Source organism: Calliopsis andreniformis, chromosome 6 (assembly GCF_051401765.1).
Source record: "Calliopsis andreniformis isolate RMS-2024a chromosome 6, iyCalAndr_principal, whole genome shotgun sequence".
Taxonomy (NCBI): Eukaryota; Metazoa; Arthropoda; class Insecta; order Hymenoptera; family Andrenidae; genus Calliopsis; species Calliopsis andreniformis.
Window position 1 is genome coordinate 15,777,362 of NC_135067.1, and position 16,198 is coordinate 15,793,559.

At 32.7% G+C, this 16,198-nt stretch overlaps 1 protein-coding gene across 1 annotated transcript; it reads right to left on the minus strand.

The window, feature by feature from the left end:
• Positions 1-685: 685 nt before the first annotated feature.
• Positions 686-14,404, minus strand: Gek (serine/threonine-protein kinase gek). Its single transcript, XM_076379951.1, has 25 exons — positions 14,215-14,404; positions 13,635-13,822; positions 13,358-13,540; positions 12,998-13,269; positions 12,613-12,912; positions 12,400-12,543; positions 11,983-12,314; positions 11,679-11,893; positions 10,620-11,611; positions 10,301-10,533; positions 10,117-10,223; positions 7,672-7,835; positions 7,340-7,595; positions 6,960-7,246; positions 6,723-6,866; positions 6,516-6,651; positions 6,176-6,417; positions 5,919-6,099; positions 5,650-5,838; positions 5,386-5,571; positions 5,128-5,309; positions 4,964-5,062; positions 4,759-4,882; positions 4,518-4,675; positions 686-4,379 (listed from the first exon to the last, which is right to left on the minus strand). The coding sequence occupies exons 2-25, from the start codon at positions 13,705-13,707 to the stop codon at positions 4,266-4,268; spliced, it is 5,313 nt and encodes a 1,770-aa protein (XP_076236066.1). The 5' UTR covers positions 13,708-13,822; positions 14,215-14,404; the 3' UTR covers positions 686-4,265.
• Positions 14,405-16,198: the final 1,794 nt, after the last annotated feature.

Here is a 16,198-nt window from a genome sequence, read left to right on the forward strand (position 1 = left end):
ATTTCAGAGGCCTTTGCCAGATTTATAATCCAATGAGTTCTTTTCAAGTATAATATACAAAAAGAAAATGAGCGATGTTACTAAAACTGTTGTTGTCAAATTTATAATGTTAGATGTTAAAGAAGAACTCAAAGCAATTTGAATATAATGTAAGTACGTAAACCCAAAGTACATTCTGTTAGATATTTCATATTTGTAAAATGTAATCCAAAAATTCAGCAACAATTAGTGCCAATTCAGTTTTTGGTCAATTTGGTCTTTACATGTAATATTAGGAACTCACATGTTGCATACAATTCGGATAAATGTTATCAATGATGAATAATAATATGTTATATCCAATGTTAACAGATAAATATCTTTCAACAGATAATTTGTAGAAAAACTTACAATGTATGATACTTATGACTAAAATAATTGTTCCATTAGTTTCTGCAAAAAGAATTTCAGTATATCTTGTTTACATAACTGCATTATATGAAACCTTTTTTCGAAATATCCAAATTATTTACCACGTTAATGTATAACAACACAATAAAATTTATAAATTTAAACTTATGTGCTTCTGTATGATAAACAAAAAAATTTTCTTACTGATCTATAATGTATTATATTTATAAAAAAGGCATTGAAGATAGTTAGTCGTTAATATTTCATAGATCAAAGCATGTTAAGTTTTTGTATTTCTTATTGACACTTGTATCGATACAATATCGTAAAAGTGATTACTTTCGCTATATAGAAATCAGTATAGCAGAATAAAATAATAAAATATACAAAGCACAATATACAGAATAAGTACAAAAGCTTATGTAAATTTCTAAATGATCTTTTTTATAATGACTTTCAATTTCTCGATTCAGTAGATTTCCTTCTTACTGTTAAAGTTTCTTTTTAAATAATAAACGTTCTAATAACTACCATACTGCCTTATCAATTACAGGAGTATCTAAAACCAAAGGATACTTACAAGATGCAAGTTTTATCAACCATTCAATACATTTTAATGTTTATGTTTTGTATCATAATTTATTTAAACTCATCATTACCACTTAATACTTTTAATAAGCATGCTACAGTCATAAATAACTTATAATAATGAACGTACGTACAAGTTCTTCAATTTATTAATATATTTCCTTTACACAAATTAAGTTAAATTTATAATGATTTAATGGCGGGTGAATTTTTAAAAAAGAAAGTGTATAGAAGATTTTATATGAAATAAAATATAAGACGTAAAGAATATAAATACTACAAAATCTACAAAACAGGTGTTCTTTATGAGAAAATCTTATAAACACAAAAGTTTGGTCATCTTCTTACGATAACAGCGCGCTTTCAATAATTTACAATGAAATACAATTATTCATTTAAAATGCGAATAGTTGCTTGCAATTACTTTTAATAAATATTGTAAATAATGCACATATTAGTTATAAATAAGTTCATAATATAGAATACGCTAAACTAAGTTGCTAGAAAAAAAAAAGAAGAAAATGATTAATAGTCAGGTCATTACATGCACTGGTACTAAACCAATGGGTTACATAAATCATTGTCAATCATTACAGAAAGTATTCTAACGATTCGTAAAAAAAAGTAAACTATTGAATCATACAATCTATGTATGCGTACATATATAATCATTCTATCCTCGTGCAGAATGCCGGTCGTACATTTTGATTACGTGTAAAAAGAAAGCATAATTATAGCGCAGTTTTTACATATTACAAAGGATTTACTCAAAATTTCGGTGTTATATATGTGCACGCCAAATATGTAATGAATCAAAGGGTCTAAAATCAAGTTGAAATTGCGAGCTTATTTAGAAATTCAATTATTTACAAAAATATAAAATCAATGCTATACAAAGTGACTATCCTTTCGTATGTTATCTATAGACAAGACTCGGTTCAAAGACAAGGCAACAGAAGACAAACGGATACGTCTTTGATTTTAGAACCCTTAAGTAACAACGGCGGAAGATAGGCAAATTATTGAATTCCGTTGGTAAGTACAATAACACGTACATTGCTATAATTTATAAACATACCTCGATTACACTTCTAGAATTAATTCTAGAACTCGTTTTTAAACTTTATTCCGATACGGACAGCAATAATACCTGTACTATTACATCCTTCGTTCGATAACATTAACACTTTTTTTTCTTCTATTAACGGTTTCTTCTATACTTTTTTTTTATATAAGAATGTCAAACCTATTGCAGTCGATATATATTTTATTTATAATATATTTCCATGTCTTACCATTACACAAATCCGATGAAGATATTTCAAGGTATCTTTGTTTTGGTATCATACTCGTGTTGTAGTTGCATTATATTAACTTTGTGTCTATCAAGGATGAGTTTTCAAAGAATTGGAACTTCAGTTTTAAAATGTATTCGATGTCGTTTTATGAAAATAAAAAAGAGTCACACGGAATGTAGCATGTCAATATTTGACCACAACATCTTTGATATTTCATAACATTTTTGTGATTTTTCTTAAACTTTTCCTCACGTTAAAATTCATTATAAATATATGAAAATTTAAATGCAATTACACTTTACATGCATTCCACATTTTTTTGTGTACTTAAAAACGAGATTGGTATTACGATTATTGGATTAATTAAGGACAACGAACTATCATCGATCCCTCAGAATTTTCTGTGTAATTAAACTCGGGATTCTTGATCGTTAAATGTTATTCCATATTTTAACTACTGGCATAGAATCCTGAGACAATTGTTTTGTTCTATTAACTCTTTCCTTCGGTATAATTAGCAAAGTTTTATAAATGTACATGAAAAATGTATATTTTATACATTAAAACATATAAAACTTGTTATCGTGTTTGCGTATTTGTAATTTCAGTTTTTCTCTTTGTCCTAATCTTATATCTATTTAGAGAGGAAACTGAACGCAACTGATTAACCGTTAAATAGTACCTTTTCTAATAACTTAAGAGTTATACAATTTTTTTTAGATTCATTCATTTTTCAATTTTTAAATATAAAAGTAATAAAGGTGTTGCAGTATTATGTGACATTTACTGTCTTTAAATCGACGCGAAAGCATTGATATAAATTTTAGATTATTTTGGCGGAAAGAAATAATATTTTATCATCTTTGTTCCGTTTGTGATATTATTCTCAGTCCATTATGCATTGCACTTGTGAAACATATTTGATCGTTAAATTTTAAATACACGTATTTCTTTCAAATTGAATCAAACTTTTTGTAATGATAATCATTGACTTAATGATAGATTAAAATGTTACTGTTGTACGAGAAGAAACAGATTGCATTGCAGTAAGGACAAATGATCAACATTGTTTCTTTACTGTCGTTATTAATACTCGTTATGTTGTGTAAAACTGTATAGCCACCTTGCTTAATAACTACTTATTATTAGCAGGAGCTTTCCGGGTACATTGCACGATTATCCTACTATTCACACGCTACATAATATGATGCACCTTACTGCATTATGACGCAATAGAAAATATTTAGTCATAAGGCATCAGATCAATCCTCCTTCAAGAATTTATGTCACTAAGAATGATTAAGTATATAATTTACTTGAACCTATTCCGTTATACCTAGATTCAAAAGTAGGTACGATAGATTAAGTAGATTAATTCATTATTGCTAGATAATTTGACTGAGATTTCATTTTTATTAACTTAAAAACCAGTTAGTCGTAATGAATAGAAATTAAAATTATGCAAAATGTCTGCATTTCAAATTGAACGAAAAACAACACTTTTTTCGATGATAAACGACATCGATAAAGCTGGCTAATTGATCTTTAAACACAAATTATTTACAATAATTTATCGTTATATTAGAGATTGCCTTTTCGTCAAGTATACAACTTATTATGCATAGATTCATTAAATAACCAGAAAGTCATTGCAACATCTTATCAAAATTCAATTGAAGATAACGTATCTATCAAATCTTTCTATTGTACTAATTAATTAAAATGTTGCCGGTTTAATTACACATAAGAGTATTATGCCTTTAGTTGTACAGTTATAATGCAATGCATCGTAATGCACAATATTAGAAAGTGTATTGCACGAAATTAATAAAAAGAGAAAAAAACGAAATGTGATAACTTTCCAGTTGAAAAAGCAAACACGGATACTGTTTTATATAGACATTACCATAGATACTGTAATCTTATTGTTCAAGTAGTTGTACATGATTACAGTAGCTTATTCATATCGTGAAGTGTTAAATAATTTCCTTACGAGTCATATGAAGATGAACCATGATCATGAGCAGGACTTGGAGGCGTTGATGGATTTGAACTGTTGTTTGAAGCTATTGAGTGTCTAGGACTTCCACCAGAAGTGTGTTCCTACGTTAATAAAGAATTTTATGTGCTTTCTTACGAGACATCTTAAAAACATTTTTATGGACACCTTTAATGCTGCGCGATACTTTCATACCCAATAAATCGATTCTTACTGTGAAAATGAAGTGGAAAACTAAGTACCTTGTCATGTAAAGATGCGATACTGCCGAGAGAAAGTGGAGTGTGGGATCGTAGGTGTACGGATTCCGAATCAACTTGGTCTACAGGGGTCCGTGGTAAGGAAGGTGGAGTAGCTGTTGGTCGTGGAGGTGCTGGTCCTCTGCGTGACGATGTGGAACCTGACAAACACCACATGCACGTGGCACACGTCATTTGACCAACACTTTTATGTCGAAAACCGAAGATCAAATTAAAAGCATACCGTTGTGTGGAGAGTATCCAGAATTTCTAGATATATGAGAACTGAGACGTCGTGTATCAGAAGGAGGATGTCTAGGTGGCAGTGGCGCCGGTTTACTTGGTGTTTGAAGTGGAGGTCCGTATAACTAAATAAAGCATTAAACGAGACACTTGAAGCGAAACACGACAAGATTAAAGTCTTACATAAAAGTATAACAAGCTCTTACTCTTTGCTGACTACTGTGGAGATGGGAACTACTGTGATGACCACTATGCTGTTGATCAGCTGTTTCGAGTGTTGTAGGTAAGTCTAATAATCGCTGTATCTAAAATAAAACACGTATAAAAATATGTATACTAGGGAAATTGAAGCCTGAAAGTGAACACCTACCTGTATTCCGTTACCTGGACCCATGTGACTGATATGGTTGAAATTCGTTGGAGCAGATATCATTTTGGAGCGTCTGTCGGTTGGGCGAACAGATCTATTTCCTTCTCTTAATGAGAATCTCCTTCGCGGTCTTGACATTTGTCTACCGCTAGCATCTAACGGTGTTAAATTGAGTAGCTCTCCTGTGACATCATACAATTCATGTAATATTATTAGGCATGATTTATCATTGTTATTGTATCGATGAAATATACTCACGTTGATGTAAATTGCTCAAATATATAACATGTGGCATATCGTTAATCATACAGGATGTTAGAGAACCTGAAATATTTAGTGGTCGTGCTCGTTTTACGTTAAGTGTCTGCAACCAGTCGCCGGTTGTACAGTCAAACACATCAATGTGAGTCTCACTATAAACTAGTAAGTAACCCTCACAATAGCCTGTACAAAAATTCACACGACGTATTATTTATAACGAAATTTTAGTTACTTAAAGTAATATCTTAAGACTGTACTTACTAACTGCTGTAGGGACTGCAGGATACATAATTTCACGGTCTCTACTCTTTCTGCCTTGACTATCGACATATACTGCCAATGTATGGAAGACTAATAAGAATTCACCACGAGGCAATTCGATACAACGTAAAGCATCTACAGCACTATATGTGAGAAAACCCAAGAGCGTATTCTCAGAATGGACCAATGCTGAATTATGTAAAAAAAAAAGAAGATTAATGGATTATCCCTATATTAAATAATTCTTATATATCTCTGCTGATACTCACAAACTGGGTGATGGTCTCCTAAAATGCTGTAGATAGAAAAGCCGGAAGGATATCCGACACAGAATCGACCTTCAGAGAGAACTTGCAAAGTTTGTGCGTGACATGGTAACATCAATTCGCGAATGCGTTTATGACGCGTTTTCGTACGTGTTATTTCATAAATGATTACTTGCGATGCATTCTAAAGTAGAGGAAAAAATTATTATTACATTATACAATATATTATTTTTGTAAGATCGTATTAAACAATGTTTTACCTGCTTCTTTATGGCAACACACAAACAATATGTTAATGGACTACGACGTACTACGCCTGTTGTTAGAGTAATACATCCCTTAGTCTCAGCAACTTTAATCCATTCAACTTCATCTCCATCTAATGCACGTACTGGAACCAGCCGTACATGACGTTGTTTCCCACTTAAAACTACAATAAGCTGTTCTTCTGTTACATATTCCAATAAGTATATTTTCTTGCCTTCTCCGACCCTTGCAATTTCTAGAAATGTTATATAAGTTAGATACAGTACAGAATATTATTAAATACAGTACAGAATATTTATTATTAAATTATATCAAGTAATGAATATAACATACCACTACGATCTAAATCTAAACAGAAGAGACCTTCTTCTGTGCCAATGACTAGACGATCTGGATCAATAATTGCTCCTGACATCACATTTTTAATGAGCGCCAATGTATTATCTAATAATTCTTTTGCTCTAAAAATCTGTATAGGAACAACAAGTAATATAATAAAGTTATATGTTTCTAAAGCACAGCGTGTTATTTCCAACTAACCGTTGTATTAGGAAGATTATTTTTCTTTAGTATTCGATGCAGTTCACTTAAAGCAACTACCCATTTTGTTTTTTCACTTTCAGTGTCTGCAAGCATTAGCGTATGGTTCCTCAAACCAGGTGGTTCTAACAGAGACGTTGTTATCTAAATACAATCAGAATCATAATAAGTTACAAAAGAAACGAACAAATGAAAATGAGATAGCAATGAAATAATAATGATGAATGCAAGATTTACCCTAAATATGCACGGAATGTCTTTTTTTGTAGCATGTATGACATCCGAATCTCGAACAGAACTAACGCTAAATTCTTCATCTCGCATATCTAGGACTTGAGACACATACACAGATGGCAATGCATTACGATCTGGTGAAATGTCGTAAAGAAATAACTTGAAGTCGCAAACAACTACGAATTGACGAACCCAACCCTTTTTCACTCCACCCATTTTTGGCACTTTAACATACCCTTCGTAAGCTGTACCTATTCCCCTTGTGGGATCAATTCCCAGTGGTCGTTTTGCTGCAAAGGTTGTTTATTATTTCATTAAGCTAACCATTCAACAAAACAATTACTATTCAATAGTTCAATTCAATAATGTATCGTAAAACATACTTTGATCATGGGGCACAGGGCACATTGGTGGAACCTTATCACAACAGGGCATATGGCATGCAAAGCCACAAACTTCACATACTACTCCTTGCCTCGTTAAACCAACCATTAGTGAAGTACAATGGTTACATTTCGTAGGTGCCGAGAATGTTCGGACTAAGAACTGATGAGATTTTGGTTTTGGTTGAAGACTCGATTGTCCATGAGAGGCTGGTGTCTTATTTAAAAGCTCATGGGATAATGGTGATGTTGGATCCTGAAGTTAAATAGACCAACAGAATAAATAGAATACATATTTAAGATAATAATCAAAATTAGAAGAAGATACTCACAATGCTGAGCTCCGACAAATTGCTTTTACTGCTGGAAATACTTGGTGCACGATTATCCTCGATGTCAGCTTCCACGCTATCTGCGCTTCCATGACGTGTAGTGGTTGCAGTTTCTTTCAAAAAATGTTCCAGATATGACATTTGAGATGTAGGACGTTCTAAAACTGAAATAGGAAAAAGAAGCATTAAGATAACTATTTCAATGTCTGTTTAAAATAGTAAAAGATTATAATTAAGTTTTATATTGTTAAATTAACAGATAGTACTTGTAATATTTTCATCTAATATCTATTTAGATACAAGTAAAATGAATGTACAGAAAGTGAGGAATTATGTTTCTGCTTTACAAAAATACTCTTATTATGAAGTTCACGATACCCTTCCTCAAACATTTTAATGTAATCACTCCACTGCAATTCGCATCACACAAAAACTCTGTTAAAGTAATGATCGTTATTGTATGTGTAGGGATTGATACTTGATCATTCATCAGCAGAAATAGCAAGCATATCACAAAAAAGTACCAAAGTCAATCAGATCAAACAATCTAAATGCGAAAACATTCAGGCAAAACATACCTGTTAATCATTTAATTACAAAACCGAGTGATTATCAGCTACTACGATTAACAAAGGACAACCATCACCTAAAAACGATGAAGAGCTACTAACGCTATTCTTAATTTGGAAGATGATTATTTTCAACATACAAGGAAACACATTACTAGTTTCAAAGGTAATTTACATTAAACTCAGCACAGTGCTATGTTTTAGATAAGGATATCTCAAAAATCTGGATGCTGTAGCGGGTACTACTGCAGTTACTTTTGATTTGTGTAACATATTCATTGTTTCTGATGTATCAATAAGTAAACATAGCGCTATGCTCCAGAATTAGCAATCCAGTAGACCAGTCAATCAAAACCGCGTTTTTTTTTGCTGCCACTTCATTTACCGGGTGGCGATACGATGGCGACGGCATTCTGACTGATGAATGTGTTGACGGGAACGAATCTAGTTAATAAGCGACATGTCGTGACGCGGGGAGCACGCATTACTGGTAGGGGTGACGACGGCTGATGTACGATGATGCGTTGGGGTTTGGTGCTAACGATGTTTGGAGATTTGCTTGACGTTTTGCTGGATAGGACAGCTGTCACAAATACAGTTTGAAGATGAGCAACAAGAGGCCCCAGACACAGCTCGTTACGCCAATAAACAGAGGCACTTTGTAGTCTAGAAATCAGAATCGCATACCGTACCGGAGAACCGAATTACTATGCTGGATAGATATCCCAATTGCAACGATCTCTATTACTGGTAGTTTATACATTGAACAATAGCCATAAATATCTTATGTTGTACATGATTGTTTCTACTTAGAACATGGATTACAAATGTGAGAATTTTTAATATGCATATACTATAAAAGATTCTATTTTGCATTTCCTCACGATCTTAAGGCCAATGTCATGATCTCGAATAGCGTCACATCCTAAAATGCAAGTGCCTTATGTTTCACCGAAATAATCACTGAATTATGTTAACGTAAATATATACAACTTATACATGATCTGCGAACGTTCATAGGTTCATTTTTTAGATATTAATAAAGTTACATAATCAATTGCAATGTCTATATACTACGTGTTGCACTTACTTCCATATTTATGTATAATTGGGCTCTAATGCTACGTTTAAATCTAAACAATAACACATTTCACAGTTCACTAATATGCTTCAATCATGATACCATTCACCAAATCTAATTACTCGTATTTACAAAAAAATTGGAAAAAAAAGTAAACAAAGTATTCACACACTGACTCATACCAATTTAGTTCTACAGTATTCAGTAACACTACTTTTCATAAAGATAGAATTAAGGAAATTGTTAAGTCATAATTATATCTGTAATTATTCATCATTTTTAATAAAATATTTTGTTATGCATGCATTTTTAGAGCGTCAAACATTTCTTTAATTAACATTTTAAAGACTAATAAATAACGAGATATAAATGCCATATATAAAAATGCTTTTAATATTAAGTTACCATAACAATTCCTTGACTCTATTGATTATTGTCATAAATATAAGTTTGTTTACTGACTGAGACTACTATTGTGGCAATATCTATGTACGAATTCGTACATACAAGTATATACAGTTTCTTACAACGAGACTTTAATTAAACGACATTCTTATAATACTACAATTATATGTATAAGTTACATAAATAGGCCGTATCTAGAAAAAATCTCAAATAAATATATTCATCGCTTAAATAATGTACGATTGAGATCGAAACATTTACAAATTACATACATAGCATGTATCGCAGCGGTCTGTATGATAATAGTTGATACAAAATTTTGGTAAAAACGCAATAATGAAACTTTTATAAAACTTCTACTCGTATCATTATCAATTGAAATGTACTTACAGCCGTCGCCTGTGTCAAGCCTTGCTTGCAACTCTTTAATTTGTATTTCTTTCCGTTTTATCTCGTGCGTAATTGTATCGAACCGCTGTCTGAAGTCTCTTAATTCCCTGTAAGCACGTAATGTTTTAATATTATTCGAAATGAAACCAATAAAGATGCATTCATAAAATATTAAAATAATTACTTTTGAGCAGCAATCAAATCCGATCGAGTATTCGTAAGCTCTTCGGATATTGCTTGCTTAGCTTGTATTTCACTTTGTAATGAACTCTGTAGATTCAGCAGCTCCATTTTATCAAGTTTCTGTGATCTACGATTTCGCCAATTTTTATCTGCCATCGTAGAACTTCCTACACCTCCTACGCCACCAGAATGTTTCAAAAATTCTAACTCTTCTGTCATTTTTGTAGCTAACGCCTGGAACGTGTGAATTCCCAATACCAATTTGTTAACTATAGGTAAACATTATGTTTGAAACAAGGAAGTAATATATGAAGACAAACCTGCAGATACCCTCTAGCATCTTTCTCATCAGACACCCATTGAATGATCTCAGTAATTTGAGCTTCCCACTGTGCAATGGCTTCTTTCTTATTTCTTAATTCCTCATACTCTTCTTCCAACTGTCGTCTTTCACCCTGTATTCTGTTAACACTATCGGTAAGAGTGTTGAGTTCTAACATAAGTTTTTTGTTCTCTTCGACTAGCATAATTTTCTCTCTCTCGTGACTTCTGTTCAATTCATTTATAGTCTCTTCGCTATCAGTAATATTCTCTAATCTTGCGGCATCCAATTTCTCCTTCGTTAACTGCACCTCCCTTTCCAGTAAATCTCTTCTTGTTTCGGCTTCATGTAATTGCTCTTGGAGACTACGAAGCTCGAGATTGAATCTGCTTTGTTGTTGATTCAAATTTTCATTATACTGAACCTCAAGTTTCTCTACTTCTGCTTTCAACCTATTGATTTCCTGCGTTGCTAATGCGTGATTCGCACTTGCATCGTTTCCAATAGACCTTTGTCTTATCTTTTCGGTTTCCTCTTGCATTTGTTTACAATATTCCTCGCTGCGCTCTCGCAATTTTCTTTCTTTACTTGTTTCAGCCATTGCCTCTTGCACCCGATTTTCCAGTTCCCTACGTACTTTATCGGCTTTTCGAATCTCATGCCGTAAATTATCAACTTTCTGCATCACAACTTCCAATTCTTCCTCTCTATCTCGAACTTGTCTAGACAATTTTTGCTTTTGTTGTCGCAATTCTGATAACTTGTCAGTGACTTCAGTGTACTCAGCCATCGCCAGTTTACGTTGAGTTAACGCATCCTTTAATTCTTTATCTTGCAGTTTAAGCTTTTCTTGCACATCTAATTTGTCTTTAATAGCTTCTTCCTTTTCTGAACGCAGGGATCGTACTAACTTCTCTAGTTCTCGTAGTTTTGTCATGTCACCATTATCCAGAGTACGAACTTCCATAGATTTTAATTGCGATTCTAACTCTAACGATATAAATTGAAATGACAATGTGGAATAGAAAAGGAAATGAGGAAATTTTTATGTACTTACCACAGTTGCGTTTGGTAAGTGTGTTTATTTCATCCTGAAGTTTTCTTGTTGCATTATTAGAATCTGGTGATATACCAGGTAAAGAATGATTCATAGCAATTTGTTTTTTTAACTCTTCGAGTGCTCGAGATAATTGTGCATTTTCCTCCTCGAGAATCTGCACTCGTTTATCTTTTTGACTCAATTCAGATAAACAACCCAGATCTGATATGCAACTGTAATTTATAAATCGCATATGTAAGTTGCAAAAGAAAAATTTTTAGAGAAATGAAATGTCTATAAATGAACAGAAAATGTTACTCACCTTCCTTGAGTAAAACTAAAACCAACGAATGGTAAATGAAGTGCAGAAAATGCAGAATTCGCTGCTGGTGGAACAGCATCGGAACTGCGAACATCTGTATCGTCAACGTCAAAATTCGATGTATCGGTTGGTGAGGAAACTTCAGGAATGTAAGGTGCAGTACTGTCTCTAAGAGCATCCCAGTTTACTCCATCGAACCATGGGTGTTTCTTAAAATCGTCAATTCCATTCTGACCTAATCTAAATTCCGAACTACATATTAGCTTTCTCATTAAATCCTTAGCTTCTTCAGAAACTTCATACATGTCATCTGCTGGGAAGTCAAAGCAATTCTGCAAGTATGTAAAACATGTTAATGAGCATATTATAATAAATACTTTAATATCATGACATCATTGTCTGTTGTAGTTGCATTACCTTATGATTCATAATTCTTCCGTAAGTTCCGACTAGAGATTCCGCATAAAAAGGTGTCTCCCCATACAGCATTTCATACATACATACTCCTAAGGACCACCAATCACATTCAGGTCCGTATTGTCCTTGTCCATCTTCCATTGCCTACAACAAACAATTTAACATGTTATTTACAGAATCGATACTTATTACAATATAGAAATATAGTTTTACCCTTAATATCTCTGGTGAAATATAATCTGGTGTACCAACAGCAACATTACTTTGTACGGTGCCGTCTTCGAATAATCGTAAGCAAGATCCAAAGTCAGCTAATCTAATATGACCATTTGCATCTAACAGAACATTATCAGGTTTAATATCACGGTGTACATAACGTAAGTCATGTATGGACCCAATAGCAAGAACCATTTCTGCTATGTAAAAACGTGCCATATCTTCAGGAAGGCGATCTTCAAATTTGCTCAGTAGCGTTAGCAAATCTCCACCACAATAATAATCCATGACCAAATACTGCAAAACAGTTTATTAAAAAAATAAGTAATTTATATTCTTATATACGATTGTAATTTTGTTTCGTATAATTCATAAAAATTACCAAATTATTGTCATCTTGAAAGGCATAGTGAAGATTTGTGATCCATCTACGATCACCGTACACCATTACATCCCGCTCCTCTCGAAAGCATGCAGTCTCTGCACGCTTTAGCATTTCCCATTTGTTCAAAATCTTCATCGCAAATACTTTGTCCGAACCACGCATTCTTACAACACATACTTCTCCAAATGCACCTCTACCAATTACTTTTACTATCTCAAAATCCTCTCGTGCCAATTGCAAACTCTTTATGCAAGTAGCCACTGGTTTTACTATAAATACACAGTAATTAATTATTACAATTATTATTAATAGTAAATGATAATTATAAGTTAATGAAAGAAATACAAGTGTAGGTACCAAATTCAATAAAATCTGAGACAGTCTTTTCTCGCCGTAAGGAAGAATTACAACATTCATCATATAAGACAAGTAAAATATCGATAAGTGTCTCAATAGAAAATGTGTGGCCTACTCTTCCTTCCCCCTGTACAGGACCACCAATAAATAGGGCTTCTAATTGGCGTAACCTTCCTCCTATGCCTAGAAAAATAAATTTTTATTTTATTTTCACATTTTTTAAAAAACTGCAAATCATTTTTATAGTTGACTAAGTTTTATATATTTGATAACATACCATTGATTGCCAGCCCCTTTGGCATAATATCAGGAGGAGGTTGGTTATATTGGTGTTGCGATGTGTCTGACATGTCTCTCTTTCAATAAGGATGCCCCTTACCAAAATCTTTGGATACTACTTCTGTCATTATTAACAATATTATTCAATAGTATCTCAAACCACCACATTATGATGTGATGAGAACCCTAAAATATTTTAATACTATTACAATCTTTACATTTTTTTGCTATAATTATAACAAAAGCAATTATTCTTGTATTATAACACATACAACAAAAAATAAAACTGTATTTTTTTATACACACTAACACTCCAACACATGCCACGATGTAAAATTTGCAACTGAAAATATCTACAATGAAATAGGTATTTATATTCACAAATAACAAGTAATAAACACATTAATATTTACAACTATATAAAATTGAATTTTAGTCAGAAATAAAATAATGTACTTTTTAGGAAAAAAATATTTTCTAAAAATTGAAGTATATACAAATTTTCAAACTCATTCAGAATTACAAAAACATAAACATTATGTAGTATAAACGTATTTGATATAAATTTAACCATTTACCTCAAGAAGATAATTTCCAATAGACATATCTAAATAGGATGACTTTCACTGTTTAAACATTAATTTTGTTTACAACCGTGCGATAACCAGTTTCCGATCATGTTATCGGTCAATCATTAACAACCTTCCAACTTCCTTTTTTACCCTTTACACGAAGAATGTCAAAAATCAATTCCCTTTAACTTTGCGTAGTATATATGTCCCACACGCCACTACGTGTAAAACAATCGAGTTTCATTTAATTCATCATCGGCCATCGTGCCGGAATTACTCACGTCGGAAATTACGTAACTGCTACAAAGATAGCCAAAATATTTGGCGAAGAAAACACGCAATAAGAGAAATACGTGTAAATAAAACGTACAGACAAAAATAGTGCAACGGGGTAGGGCACCGCATTCGCGATCAGCGTTTTCAACAAAATCACCAAGACAACACGTATCGCAGACGGGGATCGGTATCGCGTAACGAAACTTGTACAGTACTTTTATTTAAATGCAACAGCGAGGAAACGAAGCGTAAACGGAACGTGAAGGCCCATTGTCCCAATTTCTGCTGTATAACCTCGACGCGACACTACACTCTCGTCCTCCGATCAAAATTCTGACGTGAAATTCCTATCGCATGTGAGAAGGATGTTTTGAGAGCGAGAGGCTTTTTTCTTTGCCGATCCGGACCGTTTGCTCGAACGATTCGAGCATATCTGCCGAAACGACGCGCCCCGCTGTTATATTGGTTTAATTGTTTATTATGCGCACCATTCGATTATCACAAAACATCTTGCATGGCCATCTCCAAACCCCCAACAATTTGGCTGACCCCCTGGTAGGCCCCATATAGAAAAAAATATGGCAGTCCTACGTCATTGAAAGTACCCATGACAGTTCAGGACCTAGATAGGCTTTCTCCATTCGATATGAGGAATTGACGATAAAGCGAGTCCACAGTAACCGACAACAAAGCGAGACCACACATCTTGAAGGTTCTGATTAATCTTATCGTTCATTTATACTTAGAATTATTGAGCTGTTAGGGCTAAGCGTTTCTTCATTTTTCATGTCTTCATTATTTCTGTATTTTGAGAATATTTCTATGTTTATTTACTGTTTTTACAAATTTTTATTTCTTCATTATTATTACATGTTTCTGATATTCCTTCATTCCCATATTCGTAAATATTTCTTCATTTCTTCACTAGAAAACCTGAGTACCACTGACTCTACTTAGATGGCGAATATGGTTTATGTTAAGAAATGGCGCAACGTAAGTAGTCACAGAGCTTTCTTCATGTCTACTTTTCTTAAATGAGTTCGTAAATAGTTCGAATAAAAATTTTCTTAATTTTGTGTATCGGTTAAAAAATTATTGTTAAAACTTATCGATATTAAGAGAAAGTTAATAGTTCTATGAATCAATGATAATGGTTAACTTTCATTTAATATTATTGAGTATTGAAAAATCTGAATATTTGATGTCTGTGTAATTAGTTCAATTTTAGAACATACTAAAAATAAATTCAAGTGAACGTTGAATTTTAGCCTGCAGCAGAATAGATTTCTAATAATATCTATTAATAACGCTATAATAATAAAATGTATTAAATTTCGTAAATACAAGTCGCGTACGCAGAATGTAATAGACAAAATAAAGAACATTCCACACTTTGCTTTACATTATACTATTTCATTTTGTTAATAACTACATAAATTTCTCTGGCAACATATTTACACAAAATATGAAAGCCTTTCCAGCCGAATATTATTTAAAAAAAACGTTAAAATACAATTTGCACAGCAAGTAGAAATACATCTAAATTGGTGAGCGCTGTAATCGATGCAGAGTTGCCGATCATCTCCTGTATTTATTATACGACTTTTTGATTCTGATTACTTTTATTATGAAAAACTTTACAGACGACGTTCGAAGAATATTTAACGAACATTGATCATAATTTGAATGCAATTATTCAAGTAATTTGAATAAT

Excerpts from the sequence above, each read along its gene's own strand:
- Gek (XM_076379951.1), bottom strand. The coding sequence starts at position 13,707 with ATGTCAGACACATCGCAACACCAATATAACCAACCTCCTCCTGATATT. Across the intron at positions 10,224-10,300 it reads GATTTGATTGCTGCTCAAAA|GGAATTAAGAGACTTCAGAC; the intron begins GTAATTATTTTA and ends ACGTGCTTACAG. Across the intron at positions 6,867-6,959 it reads ACATTCCGTGCATATTTAGG|ATAACAACGTCTCTGTTAGA; the intron begins GTAAATCTTGCA and ends GATTGTATTTAG.